This window comes from Nilaparvata lugens, chromosome 4 (genome assembly GCF_014356525.2).
Source record: "Nilaparvata lugens isolate BPH chromosome 4, ASM1435652v1, whole genome shotgun sequence".
In the NCBI taxonomy this organism is placed as follows: domain Eukaryota; kingdom Metazoa; phylum Arthropoda; class Insecta; order Hemiptera; family Delphacidae; genus Nilaparvata; species Nilaparvata lugens.
Genome location: NC_052507.1, coordinates 76,431,379 through 76,453,913, shown reverse-complemented (window position 1 = coordinate 76,453,913; position 22,535 = coordinate 76,431,379). Strand labels below are relative to the sequence as shown.

Sequence of the window (22,535 nt, the reverse complement as noted above, 5' to 3'; positions counted from 1 at the left end):
TAGCTCTGCTCCTGCTGGCAGTTGCTCCCTCAGCACTGAGTCAGTGGCATCTGCACCCTCATGCCAGAGTCGAATTCTTTCTTGTGGTGCTGAGGAGCCCAGCTCCTGTGTCTCTGTTAGAAAGCTGCGACGGGACTTCAAACGGTGAATTGCAGGGGTATGGCCAACATTGGATGCCTTTCATCATTAGCTTGACGAGTTCGCTCGGCCCTACCTGCTATCTCTCTCCGGATTGATGGAGGGGCTATCCCACTCAGTTGGTAGAGGTAGTGAGTTTTAGTTGGTTTTAGGCAGCCAGTCACAATCCGGCAGCTTTCGTTGAGAGCCACGTCTACCTTCTTAGCATGGGCTGAGCGACCCCACACAGGACAAGCATATTCACCAGTGGAGAAACACAGGGCTAAGGCTGTTGTTCGCAGGGTGTGAGCATCAGCACCCCAGGCAGACCCAACCAGCTTGCGTAAGAGTGCATTTCTGGAGTTGACCTTCTTTTTCGTTTTTTCACAGTGAGCTTTGAATGTCAGGCTTCTGTCCAATTGAACACCAAGATAAGTTGGGTTTGCCACATGTGTCAGCTGCTGGCCAGACCAAAAGATTTTAAGCTCCCTTTGGGCTTCTTTGTTTCTGAGGTGGAAAGCACTTACTACAGTCTTTGTTGTGTTCACCTTCAGGAGATTTGCTTTGTAGTATTTGACTAACTCTGGAATGAAACTATTCAGCTTGTCTTCGACTTCTTTAAAGGTGTTTCCTTTGGCTGCTACAGCCAGGTCATCAGCATAAATGAAATGTTTTGTGCTGTCTCCAATAGGTTGGTCATTCACAAAAACATTGAAAAGGGCAGGAGCCAGGACACTTCCTTGTGGTAGTCCATTCTTTTGTTTGTACCACTTGCTACAATTGTTCTTTATATGGACTTGGAAACGTCTATCAGTGAGCATCAAGCGGATAACCTTTATCAAACTGTAATCGTATGTCACATTATATAGTTTGTGAAGGAGTTGTCTATGATTAATTGTGTCGTACGCTGCTGACAGATCAACCAGAACCATGCCACTAACCTTCTTCTCCTGGAAACCATCCTCAATGTATTTAGTCAGGTTTAGTACTTGGCCTGTACATGATTTTCCTGGGCGGAAACCAGCTTGTTGAGGGATTAATTTGCTCTCTATAAGAGAAGATATTCTATTGAGGATAACTCTCTCGAAAAGTTTATACAAATTGGACAGAAGTGAGATTGGTCGATAGGATTTTGGGCACTCAGGGTCCTTTCCAGGTTTGCAAACTGCAATGACTTTTGATTTCCTCCAAATTGCAGGTATGCGCTCTTGGACTATGACGTTATTGAATAAGTCTGTGATCCACATCTTTGCTGCAGGGCCAAGGTGGAGGAGTTGCTCATTAAACACCTCATCTATGCCTGGAGACTTGCGAGGCATCAGTAATCTTAATGCAGATTCAATTTCATCTACTCTCAGTGGGACCTGGAAGATGTTGGTTTCTCTATTATGACATCTTATGATTTTCTTCTGCCTGATTCTATTCACAGGTTTACCATTCTCAATCAACACGTGAGCCACTTGCTTAGGAGAAACATTTGTATGGAGGCTTTTTGGTTGACTCTCACAGTTCAGCTTCCTAATGAGTTGCCAAGCTTTGTAGCTATTCCTCTTCATGTCCACTCCCTCAAGCGTCTTGCACCAAGTTTGCCTTCTGCAGTCTGCAATCCTTGAGTTTAGCTCTTCTCCTAGTTTGTGAGTGTTGTCTGAGAAAGGGTTAGTATTGAAGGAGTCCATATAATTATTGTACAGTTGCTGAAGATCATCAGAGAATCCTGGAATATAGTTTTGTCTACAACCACGGGGTATGCTGCTATAAGATGTAGTTTTTAGTAGATTCAAGAAACTCCCATATTCTGCTGGATGTGGTTGGATATTTGCTATGCCTTTTTCCATCTGGGCTGTGAAAGAGTTCCAGTTTGCTTTTTTGAAGTTGAATCTTCGTTTCAAGGGAACCTTTCTCACCCTGATTGATGGGACCACCTCCAGGATAAGAGGTCTGTGTTGGGTGTTTGGAATAGCATCTAAGATATTCTTATCACATGAAGCTCTGAATTTCTCTGTAACGAAAATATTGTCTGGGTTAGTTCCCGACCTCCACCTTTTGCTATTGAAGGATGTGCTTTGTTTAGGGTCAAATAGAAGAGAAAGGCCGTTATTCATTGCCCAGTGTTCCACTCTCTCGCCATCTGCGTTTGTTACTGGGTAACCCCATTTCTCACTATGGCTATTGAAGTCTCCCACTACAATTTTACACTCCTTGTTGTTGAAATTTTGGGTGCTGCTGAAGTCAAAGTCGACTCCTGGAGGTTTATACACTGATGTGACTGTGCAGTTAGATAGTTCCAATGTGATTATTTCAATGTTATTATTATTTGTTGCGTATGAGGATATCACTTTCAAGTCATTTCTGACAAAAATACAGCTACCGTATTGCCTGTGAGGGATCTCTGAAACCAGTTCCATGCCATGTATATTGGGTCTGCTTTGAGCATCAGTTCTATGTGTCTCTTGTAGGCACAGCACATCACATCGACGTGTCTTACAAATATTACTAAGTATGTCTTCCTTAATACGAGATAAGCCCTCAATATTGATTGAGATTGTCACAAGGGGTGGCCCTGACAAGGGCCGTTTAGAGGCATATATTCTTGTATCACCTGTATTGGCTGCATTTTGTTCTCCAACTGCTAATATAAAACTTTGGTGAAACTCTTTGAGAGCGCGAAGAGTATCCATTTTCGAAATCATGTCGTATGCAGTTGGTCCAGGGGCACCACGTGGAGGAACAGCCTTACCCAAATCTAGCTCACAGCATAAGGCTAAGAAAGTATTTAATTCGTTGCCGAACCACTTGAAAGAGGCTCAAACACTGACAGTTTTCAGGACAAGACTGAAAATCTGGTTGATAGCCCAGTGTCCCTATAGTTGGCAATCCCTAATAAACTGATTAGAGAAAAACAAAATAAGACTGGAAAAAATGTATTAAGAATCTATCGTGTTACTTTCGAGTGCAATGTTAATGTTTCCAGATTTTATTGTTTCTATATAAGTATGAGTTGTAACTGACATATTATTTATAAGTTTTCAAATATTATATTTTCACAATTTTAAAAATTTATTTAGTCTTACTTTGTGAATGAATGTTGGGGCTTGAATGTGAGTGACTTATGTTTGTGCTTACCATTGTTTGGCCGTGACAAGTAATAAATTGAATTGAATTATGGTTAATTAAAAACTAAAAATGCCACTTAATTCTATGATCTGCAACTTTTCAGTATTGGAGACTTTCGATTCCACTGTTTTTTGGTTCATTCAACTTCAATTCCATCTGTGATATTAACTTATTTTTTTCAATGATTTAGACTATATTATATAAATATTGTAGTAACATTTGTAATGTATTTATGATGTGATGTTTATGACTTTTGTTAATATTACGTATATACGATGCATAACATGAAAAATAAAATTGAATTGAGGAGTTTACAGGGTCTCCAATCAATTGAATACAATAGAAGGAGAGGAAAAATATAGTACTCACTCTTTCTCTGCTTCTTTGATGCGCTTCACTTCAGCAGCTCGCTTGGATCTCCAGTCAACTCGTGCCAATCTCAGATTTACTAATTCTTCTTCAATCGATTCTTTAGTGGATGCAAAGCTGAGAATCTGATTTATCAATGAATTGATTATTAGAACTTTGTCCTCTGAAAATTAAAAAAATCAAAAGTAAAGTACTCATAATTTGTAATCAGGACTGGTACAGATGAAATTCAAACGTTTAGAACGTTTTGCTATTAACCTAGCGCCGCAGTGCAGGATGGTTTCTCACAGCTTGGCGATGTTGTCATTTGAGATGGGTGTCTGGCTTGGAAGTGTTTCGGCCGCATTGCAGGATGACTGTTAACGGTTGCCGGAAGATCAACAGCTGGGTTTTTAGTTATTTTTCGTGATGGAGAAATTCTGATTGCAGATTCGTTCTCAGCGACCCCAAGTTTAGCCTGAAGGCTCAGAATGTCAACAATGTTTTTAAATAATTAAAAATCATCATGAAAAGTCATTAATATGGTAGTACACCACGTTTCTGGAAACGTTTTACTGGTGACTGGAGTTATTATTGACACACAAAAATCAAAATAATTGTGAGAAAGAAAACTGCTGATGAACGCGAATAAGACTGCCACTCCATTGTTCTATTGTCTCGGCTGCTTGGCTGAGCCTGGCTGGAGGGATCAAATAACCGACTGGATTGATCTTTTGTCTGTCCGCTAGGCGGAGCTACGCCGACCATTGCCGGGTGGAAGATGTTACTGCGGCCACTAGCATTCCTACCAACGCTGCTATTATTTGCTGTCTCAGCGCCTAGTCTGATTCAGCCAAGCAACCAGCCTGCACTGCGGAGCTAGGTTAAGGGATAGTACAGATGAAAAAATATCAGGGAACAAGATTCATTCAATGAACAATTGATAAACAATCTTAATAACAAGTCTAGAAATAGTTTAATTATTTAATACTTAAAAACTAATAGTTTAGGAATAGCAATAAGAGCAAAACACACGAAGCGTTTTATCAGACGAGGACAAGATGCTCTCCGATTGGCTGATTGGGTGAAAGTATCGAGAACCAGTTAATCAGAGAGCTTCCTGTCCTGTCGCGCCGTGAAGAGTCGTCAGAAAAACGACTCTTGTGTTTCGGCTCTAACAATAAAGCAGATGAGCTGGAAAATGACTCACCAATTGGTAATTCAAAAATGCTCTTCTGACTGAGCGCGTTCAACAATTGAGGATGTCTCAAGCACAATTCCGAACAAGGATCTTCAATATTCAAAGAGGGAATCCTGAAATAAAAACAATAACATTTTAACCACACAAACATACCATTTAAAAATGAAATCTATAAAGGCGGATTTTCACATATCATTATCAGTTATATGTATAAGGGTGACAGTATGTAAGGATATGTAAGGGCACCAGTCACAGGACAAGTGTGTTGAACATGTGTGTTCACACATGCATGTCGTGATACATTGTTGTCATCAGAAAAAATGCTTCGAACAAATTTTTTTGGGGTGAGGTTTTTGTATCTTCAATTTTTTGTTGCTCCATTTTAGGTTGAATTAATTGTGTACAATTTTGTAATTTTCCAGTGGTTTATTCATTGTTATTGATTGTCTATATCTAATTTCATGCTAGAAGCTGCAGTTGAATAGCTGTATTTTGGTCGAAGCCTTTCGCTGATGACACAACATGCATGACGATAATGTGAGTACAGTGGGCACCCTCAAGGTGAACCGTCCACTAGAACCGTTTCGTAGCATCGGCCGAAAACTACCGACTGCTATCGAACTCGTCCGAACGATCCCCCAAAAAAGAAAGGAATAGATGCTCGTCCATTGTAGCAGGTTCATACGGCCGTGCATGACCATCTCCAGCCGATCAATTTCTTGATCCGAATTGAATGGGATTTTCCGGCTCTATCCGGCCGAACTAACTAGTCGAGCTGAGACAACAACGTGTTTCTAACCTAAAATTGTTTCACAGTTTTGTTTGTTTTTGTTTTTTGAAGTTGGTCTGTTTTATAAAGTTGTAACTATGGACAATGAAAAGTTGATAAGTTCGGTTCAAGAGCATGTTCCATTGTGGGAGATGCCAGACAAAAGATATCACCGTCGTGATGTTCAAAGGAATCTGTGAACAAAGATTGCTTAGTAATTGATAACTAATTTAATGGATATTTGTTTATTCAATTTTCAAAATCTCAATATAATCATTGTTTATGAAAAATTTTGGTGGCTATGATAGTAGTTAATTCAATAATATTGGCAACTAGACTGACGTAGACGGTTCCAATGGACGACCATATTCGGCCGGCAGATTCATCCGATCCAACGGCCGAAAGGATCGGTTGAATAACGGTTCCAGTGGACGGTTACCCCAAGTTTCTCAGTCACGGCATTATTCTACGTTCCACTTTACTTTTACCTTGGATTACGAGGATTATCAGCAACACTGTATAGTCCTATTACTTCCACTGACTTATCCTATACTATTAAACGCGCAACTTCTGTTTATATGTTTAGATATTAATTTAGATGTTTAGATGTTCATATGTTTGTATTTCACCGGATCTCGAAAACGGCTCTAACGATTCTCACGAAATTCAGAACATAGTAGGTTTATAATAATTATAACGATTCGATTGCACTAGGTCTCATCCCTGGGAAAACTCGCTGAAGGACATTAAAATGATAATTATTATTCATCCTTGGAGAAACAGCTGATAATTATTTCGTCGTCTGTTGGTGATGGAAGTGAGTGAGCGAGTTCATGTGTGTGGGACTATGTCAAAATTATAACTCAGCTGATGAACTTTTGTAATCATTCAATCAGGTACTTCGTGCCGGTTGCAAAAAACCGGGTTATTTTCAATCCTGATTAATTCCAGTAGATCCATCTTTTTGAAATGGTCTTCTCTGATTTGGTTCACGTGAAGTTAATGAGGATTAAAATTCAACCGGCTTTTGTGCAACTATATAATATTTTTTATTAGATAATAATTATTCATCCTTGGAACAACAGACGATATTTTGTCGTCTGTTGATGATTGAAGTGAGTGAGCGAGTGCATATGTGTGGGCTGAGATAAAATTATGACTCAGCTGTTGAACTTTTGTAATCATTCAATCAGGTACTTAGTGCCGGTTGCCCAAAAACCGGTTAAATTTTACTCCTGCTTAATTCCAGTAGAACCAATCAGAAAAGCTATCTTTTTGAAATGGTCAACTCTGATTTGGTTCACGTAAAGTTGATCAGGATTAAAATTTAACCGGCTTTTGTGCAACTGGGCCTTTGTGAGGGAAATTTTTGCATTCCTCTGGGAATTAATCCCAATTTACTGTGATTAGATAGAACATTTCTGTATGAATGTTATTATAATTTATTCTTTCGTAATAAATTTTTATGCTTTTGTACTCCAGAGCGAAGCTCGGTCCCCGATATTAATGTCTAATGCCTAGACTATACTAACGCAAAGTCGCTGTCCAAGCTGGTGAGCTTGGCCACATTGGTCTTGTCGTCCACTCTGCAATGTGACCATTTGTGGATGCTCGGCTGGGCACTCGCCTTCGCTCGACAAAAGCCGGAGCGATGGCAAGCGAAGGCCAGTGAAGGCAAACGTAAGCAAACCAGCCATCCACACTCTCGCACTCGTCGTCATTTGTAGGCATTGGGCGAGAGTGTGGATGCGACATAAAAAAGAATGTTTTCATTCAATCTCATAACTCGGATCTTACTATAGAGATTTGGGTTTGGTTTGCGTGATTGATTTTCTCTTACACTCTCGCGCTCGACGTTATTTGTACGCATTGGGCGAGAGTAGTGAAGAATGTTTCTATTTAATTTCATGACATGAATCTCACTATAGAAGTTAGGGTTTAGCTTGAGTGATTGAGTCCATTGGCCATCTGGCTGAACATGGTACGGTACTACTGGCTGTGATTTTGACAAAAATAAAGCTTGAATGTGCCCTTACAACCCTCAATGAAGTAAACAATCATCCTCCCCTCCTACTATCCATTATTCTTCTTCTTCTTCTACACCTCCTCCTCCTTTTCGTCTTCTTCTCCCTTTTCCTCTACATTCTTCCTCTTCCTCCCCTAACCCTCATCATCGTCTTCTTCTCTTCCCTCTTCCTCTTCCTTCCTCCTTCTTCTTTTTACTTTTCCTCCTCCTCTCTTCCTTTTAATATTGTTTTACTTTTCTCTCCTTCATTTTCTTCCTACTCCTTCACCCCCTACTACTCTTTCTTACTCCTCATTAGATTCCTTCTTCTTCCACCTCCTCCTCTTCTCTCCCTCACCCTCCTCTCCTTTTTCTCCTCCTTTGTCACCTTCCTCCTACTCTTCTTCCTTCTCCTTCCTCTTTTTCCTCCTCCTCCTCTTCTTCCTTCTCATTCATCTCCTTCTTCTTCCTCTTTAACCTCCTCCTACCATCCTCCTCCTCAAAGAGGTATCAATCCCTCCTACCACTCCTCCTCCTCAATGAAGTATCAATCAATCCTCCCCCTCCTCCTACTCATTATCCTCCTGCCCTTCTCCTCCTCCTCCTTCTTCTTCTTCTTCCTCACCCTACTACTCCAGAGCTTTTTTAAAATCATCTTAGCTTAGATAAAACATCGAAAAAATTCGTATTTTGTCAAATTGGGGAGATTTGTATCAAATTATGGTGATAATGTATCAAGTTGGAGTGATACTGTATCAAGTAGGGGTGACACTGTATCAAGTTGAAGTGAAACAGTATCAAGTTGAAGTGAAACAGTATCAGGCCTTGATCAAAGCTGGTGCTACTGACAAAAAGGTTGAGGAAACTCAAGGATAGCGTACACAGGTCGGTTTGGAAATGGTGACTAATTAGTTGAAAACTGTTTTTTTTCTACCACTCCTGAGCTTTTTTTAATGAATAAATAAATGTGAGAGCTGGGGCTGGCTTACCTCCTTGACTGGTCACTGTCATCAATGAGCCGTCGGCCCGATGAGATGATGTGCAACCTGAGCACTTCGGTGAGCGAGGCCGAGTCGAGAGTGAGCTCACTGATTGGGTGGCCGTGGTACTGTTGACTGTAGGCAGCTGCCGCAACAGCCAGGCGATAGTTGATCAGGGCGTCGTCTGCTTTCTTATCACTCTGTTGCACCGGCGTCGGTTCGCTACCACTATCCAGACCTAGCATCATAATCACTTGTTTCAAAAAATGTTGTTTTATGCAAAGTATATAAATAGTAGTAGTAATAATAATAATGAATGTGGCATCAGGAGCGAGTCTACATAGTTCCCATTGATTGTGTTCATGGGAGGATGCGGTGCATGTACGGCTTCGGCGAAGTGAGCAGTAACCAGAAACCACGTGACTGGTGCACCACTACTTGCTCCCACCGAACGAAAATCGAATTCTGGTTCACCGTTTTTGGCGCGTACTTTTGAAATTAATCATTCACAAATCGGTGTTGACAAAATAATAAAGGTGTTATCAATATGAATATTTCAGCTATTATTTATTATTATTGAATCAATAATAATTTATAATTTGAAAAACTATTATTGTAATAATGTTTTTCCTTATAAAGTTTTTTTTTAATAATTAATGATGGTTTGTGCTGTCATCAATGAAAATTTGACTACTTTTTCTATGCAATTAGTGTTAATGAATAAAACGTTTTATGGAATATTAGCAAAATGTTAATAATTGAAGTTTCTCGATTTTTGTCTACTATCCAGACAATTTATCTGGATAGATCCTGGCCTAGGAATGAATCAACAAAATATAGTATTCCGACTAATAGATAACATAAACACATCTTAGTTTAGTAGAATAGTCAATAAAGCTGAAAAATAATACACTTTCCAGCCAATAAGAATGAATTTCTTGCTTTTCGTACTATTCTGTAATTAATTGCATCGGAATAAAATACTTTGTACGCCTCATCCTTTTTCAGTATATAGACTCTGGATGTGAAGACATAACCTAACAAAACAGCAGACAACCAACGCTTTAACTCTCGACCAATAAGAAGCGTTGATCCCGGTACCGGTTTTGTGGAACATACTTTTCGAACGGTGCAAGTGAGCATGTACGCGGTGCAAGTGAGCATGCACCACTCCACTATGTTCCAAGATGGCGACCGGTACCTGAACTGTCAAAAGCTCCCACCGAACGCATTTTCGTGTTCTTGGTCGAAATCGTACATGTACCGCAACCTCCCATGAACACAATCATTGTAATATCATCAACAGCCGTAATCCCAATATCACTTCACAAATCCATAGAGCAACTTAATCTTTCACCGGACCTGTACACTCAACTACAGAAATACGTCGTTTTGGACACCTGCTCAATAACAAGAAGGGTCCTGAACATCACAGTAAACAACAGTGAGGAAAACCAGTGACTTATTATAAAACACCATCACACCGACACAGTTAAAAATATTGGAACAAACAACATAAACTAATACTTGTATAATATGAACTTGAATAATACATTAATATTGTCATCAGTCAACAAATTACAACTGTATGTAACTGTTACAGGTACACTGTCCAGACCTGAACAACATTCAAAATCTATAATAAAGGAAAGAGCTGGCTTATACTCGTACGGGATAGAAAATTAACAAATGACACATAATGTCTGAACGACTTAACTGATTAACTTGAAATTTTACATATAGATTATTAATTTGCCGAGGATGGTTATAGGCCTATTTTGAATTCTTCAAGTTTTCAGTTTTTAAAGTTCTTGGTTGTGCCCTTGCGGAGCACGGGTTATCTGCTTGATAGTAATAAATAAATATTTCAAAAATATTTGATACTGAAGGATGAAGAAGAGGTGGAAGAGGGAGATTACTACAGCCAGTTACTACATACCGAAATTCTCATGTATTATCCAAGTTTATGTGAAGTATAAGTTTTTCTAGTTATGAAATTGTACCTCATTTTGTCTCAACACAATTTTCAAGAAATATAAAAACCTCACTTACTGAGTTTATCATCATATTCCTCATCTTGGTCTTGAAGTTCGAACAACGTTGAAAGAAGAACGTGGATTACATCACTGAGTGGACCTGCAAAATGACAATACAGAAAATGAGTGTAATTCATTAAACTTCCACAAATGAGTGACATCTTGGTGAATTCGATTAGATTCTATCATATTATTTTGAAATTTAGTTGTGAATCATCTCAAAATACTCGTACATCAATCAATTGAAACTACTATTAAATAAAATGAAAATCACGACTCAAATTGCAAGACTGATTTTGAGACCTAGTTGAAGTGACTTCATCAAGCACTCATTTCTAGATAAATAATAAAGGCTGCCATTCTATTCTATTTCTGTCTTTTTTCAGTGTTGAAAAGTATTTATTTATTCGATATTATTATCTATGATATAATAAAGGAAAGAATTGGCTTAAACACGTACGGGATAGAAAATTCACGAATCATCATCACATCGGAACTACTAGACTGATTAACTTGAAATTTTGCATATAGGCTAAATTCTTAATTTACCGAGGATGGTTATAGGCCTATTTTAATTGAATACTTGAAAGAATTCAGTACGTCAAGTTTTCAGTTAGCAAACTTTATTACCTTTTAAATAAAGGTAATAAATGTGTAATAAATAAAGGTTAGAATATATTTGAAATGTTCTGTTTGATTTTTCAGATATATTCGATAACAGTTTTACAACTGAACACATATTATTTATCTATTCTGAATTATCTATTTACTGACATTTTATCTATTTCAATACTGTAAGTGAATTCAAGAATAGCTTCTCACCTGCGACCTCTTTTTCGACAAGTGCGCGTTCCAGCAGCTCAAACGTGATTCCGTTTAAGAAGAAATCTCTCACGTTGACAACGTTACTGAACGAATTGAAAAACTCCAGCATATGAAGAAAATCGCCGAAAAGCTCGTTGGGTATTCTCATTTGAACTGGAAGAGGGGCTGGTAATTCCTGTAATATAACATTCGAATTTATTTCTCATTCAAAATATATTAGCAGAACAGTCAATTAAGGCAGATTCCCGCATATCAATATCGAGTCAGTAGGAGGAAGGAAAAGAAATATAACCGTGGTAAAGGTTGTCTTCTATAGCCTAGTGAGGTCCACGTTATAATGGCAGAGTTTGATTAGCAATGGTATTGCTATCCTTGTCTATCATTCAACAAAGCGGAAAGCGCTATATCTTTCTCGCTTTGCTCTGTTGCCAGATCGTCTTTTACGATGTAGAATTAATAATTAATTAACAAATTATTTTATCTCAATTATGAAATTCATCATGAAATTATTGAAAAATATAATTTCTTGCTTAATAAATTGTAATAGATTATTTTAAACGAGAATGAACAGTTAATATTACATCAATAAACCTGTATCAGCTACCGTGTATAGAAGGCATTGACAAGACCGAGGATCGGCAACGTTGATCTTTCTCCATTATATATCTTTATATTTTTATATCATTATATCTTTCTCCACTGCCATTATAACTATTATTATTACACTGCCATTATTAATAATATTATCATCATGAAATTATTGAAAAATATAATTTCTTGCTTAATAAATTGTAATAGATTATTTTATACGAGAATGGACAGTTAATATTACATCAATAAACCTGTATCAGCTACCGTGTATAGAAGGCATTGACAAGACCGAGGATCGGCAACGTTGATCTTTCTCCATTATATATCTTTATATTTTTATATCATTATATCTTTCTCCACTGCCATTATAACTATTATTATTACACTGCCATTATTAATAATATTATCATCATGAAATTATTGAAAAATATAATTTCTTGCTTATTAAAATATAATTGATTATTTTGAACGAGAATGAACAGTTAGTTAATATTACATCAATAAACCTGTATCAGCTACCGTAGGCATTGACAAGACAGAGGATCGGAAACGTTGTTCTCCAATCTTTCTCTACTGCCATTATAACGTGGACCTCACTTATAGTTTTAACTCATCAAGAGCCATTTTCAAGTGTATTCTACAGCTTTAAGAACTGTTATATATTGTATTTTAACATTCACAACTTATAATAAAACAGTCTATTAAGACGGATTCTCACATATAACATTGAACGTGTATGGTACAGTGAGAATAATATTCTTAAACTTATAATGGGACACTTCATACTAACCCGGCAGGGCTGAGTAAGTATGCAAAGTCCCATTACAACTCATGGCAATTATATTTTCACTGCCCAGTCACTGATTCTAATACTGATATGTGGGAACCCACCTTTATTCGTATTAGGGCTATTCGTGTTATCGAATGGGCACGTTAAACTGTCGGTCCCGGCTGAAGTATGACAGTCGTAAGGTCCATTGACGGCTCAAATTATATATTCAGGCGGTGGGACCTTCCCGCAAGGGACTCCCCACCAACAAGAAGCCATACGAATATACTTTTACTTTACGTATTAGGGCAAGACCATATTAGCCGTTTTCTCATGCACTCAGTCAATCGGAGAGTTTCCTGCCCTGCCGATTCTGGGAACGCCTAATATTGTCTCGCCCTTACTGTAATAGACAAGAAGATCCACATTTAAGAGAGTATTTTTGAAATTAAAGATGAGTTTCAATTATAATTGTTTCGGATAGACACGTTAAGTCGTTGTCCCGGCTACTTAAAAGCAGTCATTAGGTCACGTCAGAGACCCTGAAATTAATCAGGTGCAGCCTGAGACTATGTCACCAGGCCTGAGCCAGCCAGGTCATTTGAGATTCAATTATATACTTATTTATTTGGAGTATTTTCTCTTAGTCATGATTTTTGACAATAGTCTAGTCATGATTTTTTTAAAGCAATAAATGAGAATCTATGAATTTTGTTTATTAAAATACAGAGACTGTATGTGATTGAATTCTGATTTGGAAACAGCATTTCCACAATTTTTGACAGTCTACCACTTGACAAGAAAAGAAAGAGAGAGGTGGTAACTGGTAAGAGAGAAGACAGAGAAAGTTAATTTAGTGAGAGAGTTTTATTTGATTGAGCAGTACGGGAGTGTTAACCATGTAATTGGACACAAATTTAGAAAGTGAAAGAAACAAAACCAACTTTTCGGACTAGTATAATATGAATTTAAATTCGGGGAAGGGAATTGGTCCTCCCCCTATCATTTTAATGAATTGTGTATCATTAAACAAATTAACTCGACAATAACCTCAATTATTAGGTATATTGGAAAATGTAGTTGCAATGTTCATTCCGATATTGTTATTGTTCAACTACAGAGTGTCTGATAAGTCACTCCCTATTTTTATACAGCTATAATTTCTTTATTTATGAACCAATTTTGTTAGAACTACATTTGTTAGATAGAGCAGTCCTTGAGTTTGTGTTTAGCATCAATTTTCATTTGTTACAGTTTAAAAATGCTCTCTCTCTTGACTGTGGAAGAACGAGCCGAAATAGCAGCTCGTTATGTGGTCTGAGGATCTGTGGTGCGAGTACAAAGATGGTGGAGGGCTGAACGAGGGATCCATGGCAACACTGGATGCAAAAACTTAAAAATTTCCATTCCAAATTACTAACAACAGGGAGTGTCGCAGATGCAAGACGATCAGGAAGACCATCAACGACAGCAGAGAATGTTGACAGAGTTCGTGAAATGTTCATGAGGAGCCCTAAGAAATGAATGCGTCAAGGATCTCGTGAAAGTGGTCTTTCACGTTACTCTGTTCCAACGATCTCATTGTTTTTGCATCCAGTGTTGCATGGACCTCTCGTTCAGCCCCCCTCCATCTTTGTACTCGCACCATAGATCCCCACACCTCATAACGAGGTGCTATTTTGGCTCGTTCTTCCACAGTAAAGAGAGGGGGCATTTTTAAACTGAAACAAATGAAAATTGGTGTTGAACACAACCTCAAGGAGTGCTCTATCTAACAAATGTAGTTCTAGCAAAATTGGTTCATAATCATAAATAAAGAAATTATAGCTGTATAAAAATAGGGAGTGACTTATCAGACACTCTGTAATGAAAGAATAAATACAATCATGAAAGACTTACCTTCAGCGATGAGCACTCAAGATCCTCTCTAAACTTTGTGTACTCTTTGACAAATTCCAACACTTGGACCTTTTCTTCTTTAGTCAGATTGTTCTTCTTAAAGAGAGCAAATTTCTCTTTTACATCCTTGTCCTTGCATTCGACAGCAATCTTCTGCAATTCTTCTTTACTCAATGCCCTAAAAGAAAAATGTGATTTTGTGATTAACAATTTGATTAACAATGAATGATTCACCTCGAGCAATTATTGGAGAATATTGATCCTACTCCAAAAAATATTTAAATAATAACAGTCAAGTTTTCATGTGTTTTTGAATACACAATATAGTAGTTAGATACGGTACACAATTTAATAAATAATGAAATGAAATATTAAAAAATAATCCTTATTATTAATTTACAAAAACACAAAATCAAGTCAATAATTGTGGTAGAATAAACAGGACTACCCTAATGTTCTTAATTTATAATTTTGTCTTTACTGATTTCATGATCATCTCAAAAGCGGCACTTTAGTGAGGTGCTGATGTCCACGTTATAATGGCAGTGTTTGATTAGCAATGGTATTGCTATGCTTGTCTATCATTCAACAAAGCGGATTGCGCTATCTCTTTCTCGCTTTGCTCTGTTGGCCAGATCGTTTTTTAACAATGTAGAATTAATAATTAATTAACAAAATATTTCATCTTAATAATGAAATTATTGGAAAATATAATTTCTAGCTTAATAAAATTTCATTTGTTAATTTATACGAGAATGAACAATTAATATAACATTAATGAACCTGTATCAGCTACCGTCTATAGAAGGCATTGACAAGAGAGGGTATCGGCAACGTTGTTCTATCTTTCTCCACTGCCATTATAACGTGGACCTCACTATAGCAGTTTTAACAGACTGCGGTTTGAACCATTACAAATATTATGAACAGGTTTAAATAGTATTTTAATAACAATTGGGTAGAAAATGGCAAACGAAGTGGTGCCATATTTGGAATTTATCAGAAATATTCAAACAGAATGCGACCATGTTTTACATTTTACATTCGAGAGGAGCGGTTTAAATAATAAATTAGAAAGGCCACCAATGTAACGTTTAAAATGTACGTTACGACTGTGCAGCCGGAAACGTGAATACTATAGTGAGGTCCACGTTATAATGGCAGTGGAGAAAGATAGGAGATCAACATTGCAGATCCTCGTCTTGTCAATGCCTTCTATAGACGGTAGCTGATACAGGTTTATTGATGTAATATTAACTGTTCATTCTCGTTTAAAATAATCAATTATATTTTATAAGAGAGAGAGGAGATCAACATTGCCGATCCTCGTTTTGTCAATGCCTTCTATAGACGGTAGCTGATACAGGTTTATTGATGTAATATTAACTGTTCATTCTCGTTTAAAATAATCAATTATATTTTATTAAGCATGAAATTATATTTTTCATAATGAATTTTCATAATTAAGATGAAATATTTTGTTGATTAATAATTATCAATTCTACATTCTTAAAAGACGATCTGGCAACAGAGCAAAGCGAGAAAGAGATAGCGCTATCCGCTTTGATGAATGATAGACAAGGATAGTAATGCTATTGCTAATCAGACACTGCCATTATAACGTGGACCTCACTATGGAGGTAGTCGCTTCCGACGCATGATGCAGTAGCTTGTGTGCCCAGGTCAGCTGTTACACTGTTCCACTGTTCGCCTTTCAGTCGAAACAGTCCGATGAAATGTAAAGCCCTCCATACACGTACCGACTGGCCTGTCAGTTTCGACTAAACAGTCCGCCTGTGACAGGCGGCCGTAGCGTGTGTATGGTCCGGCTGGACTGTCAGTTAAGACTGAACAGGCGGCCGGTGATCGAATGAAAACTCATCAGTTCAACCGGCTTGCCGGATCAGTTTCAGTCAAAACTGAACGTGTATGTGGAGCGGCGTCAGGTCACCGGCCGAACTTCATTTATATTTTCCAGTTGTTGTTAGTAGTATCGAGTTGTTTCAAGTGGTTGTGATTATTTGTTAGTAATAAACCTAAAACGGCGTAATAATCATCATCACTAGATATTTTAAAATATAAATAATCTTCAGAAAATGAACAATTACACGAAACTAAGAAAATCTTACTACAAATATTCAACTAAACTACTAAAAAATTTTAACGCACGAAGAAATCAATGTGTTTTGAAGCGCTTGCCGGACAGAATGGAAGTGAACGTGAACGGGATAGACAGTCTAACAGGCCACCGGTCACAGGCGGACTGTCCATGAAAAACTGACATGCTAGACTGTACGTGTATGGGGGCTTAACGTTAGTGGCTGGCAGAGGATTCAGCATTGCAAAAGGTCAGTGTCTCTTAATGTGTGACTGTCTATTTCATGTCCTATTTGTGTGACTTTGTCTTGTGCTTTTTTGGCTGGCTGACAATAAAATTGAATTTATTTATTTATAGTTATTTCTTGAAACATTCACTTACTTTCGAACTGCTTTTTCCTTTTTCTTCCGTTCCCTAGGCACCTTCTCCGTTTTGTTCTCTTTGACAGTTTTCAGCAGTTTGGCGTTCTTGTTGTTCATCTTGTACTTGTTCTTCAACTTTTGCACTAGGGTTTTCTGCGGCGTTTCGGCCGGTTTGCGAGGCGTAGCTTTCTTGGCGTTATCTCCGGCACCACCGTTCTCCTGTTTATCTCCGGACTTCTGCTTGGCAAAGTATTTGTCGATGGAGCCTTGCACCTTCTGTTTTTTGACGTCTTTTTTGACGGCCTCCTTGACGGCAGGTTTCTTGATGGCCGGCTTCTTCTTTGTTGGAGCCAACGATGCCATTGCTGGTCCGCAGAAAATCATGTCGAACTTCACCTTGTCGATGCCGTACTTGTGGTAGACTGATTTCTGCAACACAAACATTCATATGATGTTCAATACTAAACATGAAAAGACTCAACTACTTGATATGATCGTCGACAAAGTAGAACAGTGAAGAAATTACAATTCATTACAGTTACTTACTACTAATATTAATTAAAGGCCTAACCTAACCTAGGCTGAGCACACATTGCATCAGATTTCGCACGAAAATTGAACGTACAAGTACGTACGAAAACGCACGAACGATCCCGATACATTGAAATTGATTGTGAGTGCACGCACTCGTTAGTGTACGTACACGCACGTATAGTTCCGACATCCGAACTCGATCGCATCCTGTTGGGATATTTTTCTCACATCGTACGTGTTTGCAAATAACCAAAGCAAGTAAACCAAACATAACCTAACAAATATTAGCTTACGCATACTTCTTGATGGAGAGAAACGCATTTAGTGTGCGCACTCATTTCCTACGATCGGTGTCGTACGTTTACGTACGGTAGAAATTCATATGCTAATGTGAGCTCAGCCCAACACTTCTGAAAAGGATAGGCTACACTACTATATCGAACTAACGTAAAAATAGTAATACTCAATAATAAACAAAAGAAAAACATAATAATATATTTCTGAGAGAATGACCGTATATAATAACAGAGAAATAAATCTCTTAAGAGGCACAGTGAATGAGACTTTGTATTTCCTTATCTGCATGTAACTTATGATGGTTTCTTGATCCTTTCCGAGCTGCAATGTATTAACACACTTTTTCTCTATGTATTTCACACGACATGCAGTCAAAATTTAAGTAAATAATCAGATTCTATTAATAATAATAATAATAATAATAATAATAATAATAATAATAATAATATAATAATAATAATAATAATAATATCGAGTGACCTGGCTGGCTCAGGTCTGGTGTCAGAGTTTTCAGGTCGCAACTGATCAATTTCAGGGCCTCTGACATGACCTAACGACTGCTTTTTAGGCAGCCGGGACCGACGGCTTAACGTGTCCATCCGAAACACGGGAGTGGCCCGAGATAAATATCTTGCCCGGGCCGGGATTTGAACCCGGGCCTCTGAATCATAAAGCCAGCATCTGATCCACTCGACTACGGCCACTCCAGATTCTATTAATCACTGACATAATTCTTGAACAGACTATTGGACTTACATAAACTTACAATATTGGTGGATGATGAGTCTCTATAATGGTTGAGTCTGAAAATTATTTCAGTGTTAAGGAAAATTATATAATTTTCTTGATTAACTAAGAAAATTAATAATAACTATTGATCTAATAACTATTAATCTTAATTAACTTTTAATCTATAGTACTTTCGACCGTCTTGCGATCATTTTCAACAGGCGGTCGAAAGAACTACAGTCAGTAAGTATTAGAATCTGATTATTTACTTAAATCTTGACTGGATTTCGTTTTAAATACATAGAGAAAATGTGTGTCAGTATATTTAATGGATTATCTCAAAAATCATAACGATATCTCAATAAACATTGACTGAATCATTTTTGATGGCTGTAATATCTTCCCAAGTCAAATCTTATGTCAAATTAAATTTGAAGTCCAAGGCAACCGGTCTGAAGCTCATATCTTGGATATGGATTTCGAAATGTTTCAAAAAATGTGGACAATTCAGTACAATTTATGGATTAACTCAGAAGATATTGAAATATTCCAAGAGTTAAAATAGGAAATTATATTGAGTATTTTCTTTAAAATGTGAATATTTACTATTTTAGTGATAATAATGTGAAATATTTTTCCTATGTTTGGTTTTGAAACATCTTAATTTAAAAATCTACATTGTGAAAATAATATTAAAGACTGAAAATTTTGTGAAGAGAACAACTACAAGACTTAATCTATTTTGGACTATGTGTAACCTTATAATAAATTTGGGAGAGGAATAGCACAAGGTTACCTTATTTTTATCTCAACGTATCATTTTGATGATGTACTTATTGTATGAATCAATAAAGATTTTGGCAAGGCAGAACACCCAAAAGGATCTCTCTGCCTTTAAAAGTCATATGAATAGATAAAAAAAAACCATTGGCTAAATAGTTATAACCATTAGTAATAGTTTTATATTTTTATATATTATATATTTTGATTTTCTATAATGCCTAGCCCACACTATCGTCCAGACGCTGGCCAAGTTGGAATGCTTGACCACGTTTGTCTTTCCATCCACACAGCAATGTGACTATTATTTGTGGATACTCGGCTGGCCAGTCGCCTTCGCTTCGCTGGCCTTTCCTCGACAAAAATCGGGGCAGATGAAGGCGAGCGCTGGCAAACCACCCATCCACACTCTCGCGCTCGTCGTCATTTGTACGAATTGCGCAATAATGGGCCATATGAATAAAGTTGAGCATTTACTTATACTTCTAAAATATGGAGCATTTGCTTCATTTTCTATGAATAAACGTGAACAAAACCTTTTGCTCATGCTCATCAGAAAAATAGTTTGAGCATTTGCTCAAAAGTAAAAGCTTTTGCTCAAAATTTTATGAATAAACTAGAGCATTTGCTCAACTTTTGAAGCAAATGCTTCAAAAAAGGTGAGTCTACTCTGGAGTAGCTTTTCACCTTTTGCTCATAGTAGAATGGCTCAACTAATTCGTGTAAGTGGAAACTATACCAGATACGATCACAACCAATAGTTGAAAACTATAAAACTCTTTTTAGATTAAACCATGATATATTATATCATAATTATTCCTACAAAAGGATAAATACAAAAAATACCTATCCGATATAAAGATAACCATCACAGAATAGGAAATAGGCATTTAAGAAGATGAAAGTGTATACGATTAAAAGAAGGCTATTGATATTATAAGAATATGCTGAAGATTATTAAACAGATGACATTTTTTCACGCTATTATTTCAAAATTCTAAACTCAACTAACCTAAAACTCTATTCATAAATAGAAAACAGAGCAGACGACGCAAACACAAGCGGTGTCTCCTAACTTGCATATTTAGTGCTTACGTGAGCTATAAAAACAAAGTAAGGCCACAAAGGCGAATCAGCTGAAGAAAAATCTTTAAAATACGTGAGCATTTGCTCCAGAGTTCAGGAGCATAAGGTAAGAGTATAAGGTAAAGCTTATTCATATAGGAATGAGCAAATGCTTATGCTTCTACCTAATGTCATGAGCAAATGCTTATGCTTCTACCTAATGCTCATGAGCAAATGCTTATGCTTCTACCTAATGCTCATGAGCAAATGCTTATGCTTCTACCTAATGCTCATGAGCAAAACTTATGCTCCATGCTCTTGCTCATAAGCATTTGCTCTGGTTTTATTCATATGGGCCATTGTGGATGAGACATAAATCATTTTGGCTAACCTTGAGCTTCCAGACGCTAGCCTGCCGCTCGACAAACTGCTTGATGTAGAGCCGATTCTTCTCGCGCGTGTAGACGTTCTTGCGTCGGCGCACTTTGTCGGCGGCCACACAGTGGCGCGTCCCGTCGCCAGTCGCCGCCACAGGCTCCACCTCGTAGCTGTAGAGTGCGGCCGGCGGCCAGTAGTCGCGTTCACCACTCTTAGTGGCCGTCTTCTGGCTCAGCTGGTTGTGTTCCTGCAGTCGCTTCTGCGACGGGTACTGCACTTTCACTATACGGCAGTCGGACCTTAACAACAATGACAAAACATACACTATAGATAGATAGATAGAGAGGCCACATATACAACACTATAGATAGATAGAGAGGACGTCTTCTGGCCCAGATGGGTGTGTTCCTGCAGTCGCTTCTGCGACGGGTACTGCACTTTCACTATACGGCAGTCGGACCTTAACAACAATGACAAAACATACACTATAGATAGATAGATAGAGAGGCCACATATACAACACTATAGATAGATAGAGAGGACGTCTTCTGGCTCAGCTGGTTGTGTTCCTGCAGTCGCTTCTTCGACGGGTACTGCACTTTCACTATACGACAGTCGGACCTTAACAACAATTTCGACATTTAGACAACAAATATTAGCCGTCAATAGTTTTAAAACATACAACACTTTGGGTAGATGTCTGGGTGTCTACTTGTCCCCCCGTCAGGATGTCACCTCTGAAACCGGTTGACGCCGAAAACTTGACTCTTCTCTAAAAGTGCGTACAGATATACGCGCCGCAAACATGAGCAATTCACTTTTAATCAGCTGACTTTCACAAAAAAAACTTTCACAAGACTTGTCTAACCTAATCCTTATATGACAATTTACAAGACACATTGAGAAGAAAAAATCCCTGCAAAGGTTTAACCTGAGCGCAGGAATGAGTCGCTATAAATAACATAATAACAATATCGAGGGAAACAGGATGTTGAAAAACTACTCTATAAAATGAAAGAAATTAATATTAAATATACAGACAGTTAAAGTTAATTGCAATAATTCGTGAAAATAGAAATGTACAAAATATAAATTACAAATATTGAACAGCAGCACAACTCATGATTATAAAATGATGATAATCATAGCATATAATTTATGTAAACAGTATCCACTATGCTTAGCATATTGAAATTTATATACAATATAAAAAGAAATGGAAAATCACATAGTTTAATTCAAGAATCAGTTAAAAAACATTGAAAATAAGAGGGAAAGGTATTCACTACAAAAGAATACATTATTCAATAGTTACAAAAAAGTTTGAACTATATCTGTATTTTTACAGAGACGGTGAGATACAGATATAAAAAGCTTGGCATCAGCTGATTAAAAGTGAATTTCTCATGTTCGCGGCGCGTATATCTGTACGCACCTTTAGAAGGTGAACATGCTGACGTGGGGACTAGTTGACGCGAGCGAGCAGGTGATACCATAGAGAAACAATAACGTAAGTAGATATACCATGGTATAGGAAGTTTATGTCGCAACTTGTACTGTTATCTCAAGCCGATTACTGTCGATTTTTACTGCTTTGTTGGGGCGAGAGTGTATGAACGGCACAATATGAGAGACTAC

At 37.6% G+C, this 22,535-nt stretch overlaps 1 protein-coding gene across 3 annotated transcripts in view; it reads right to left on the bottom strand.

Moving 5' to 3' along the window:
• LOC111049001 (bromodomain adjacent to zinc finger domain protein 1A) overlaps positions 1–22,535 on the bottom strand; it is an 80,210-nt gene that overhangs the window by 44,597 nt on the left and 13,078 nt on the right. For all 3 annotated transcript variants that reach the window (XR_005571135.1, XM_039426507.1, XM_039426508.1), the window contains exons 4-11: positions 20,911–21,196; positions 17,134–17,543; positions 14,655–14,832; positions 11,393–11,570; positions 10,587–10,670; positions 8,544–8,772; positions 4,790–4,893; positions 3,601–3,763 (exon numbers count right to left, since the gene is read on the bottom strand). Coding sequence is in view for 2 of the 3 variants with exons in the window: in XM_039426507.1 (XP_039282441.1) it covers positions 3,601–3,763; positions 4,790–4,893; positions 8,544–8,772; positions 10,587–10,670; positions 11,393–11,570; positions 14,655–14,832; positions 17,134–17,543; positions 20,911–21,196 (1,632 nt within the window). In the remaining variant the exon portion in view is untranslated. The remainder of the gene's footprint in view (positions 1–3,600; positions 3,764–4,789; positions 4,894–8,543; positions 8,773–10,586; positions 10,671–11,392; positions 11,571–14,654; positions 14,833–17,133; positions 17,544–20,910; positions 21,197–22,535) is intronic.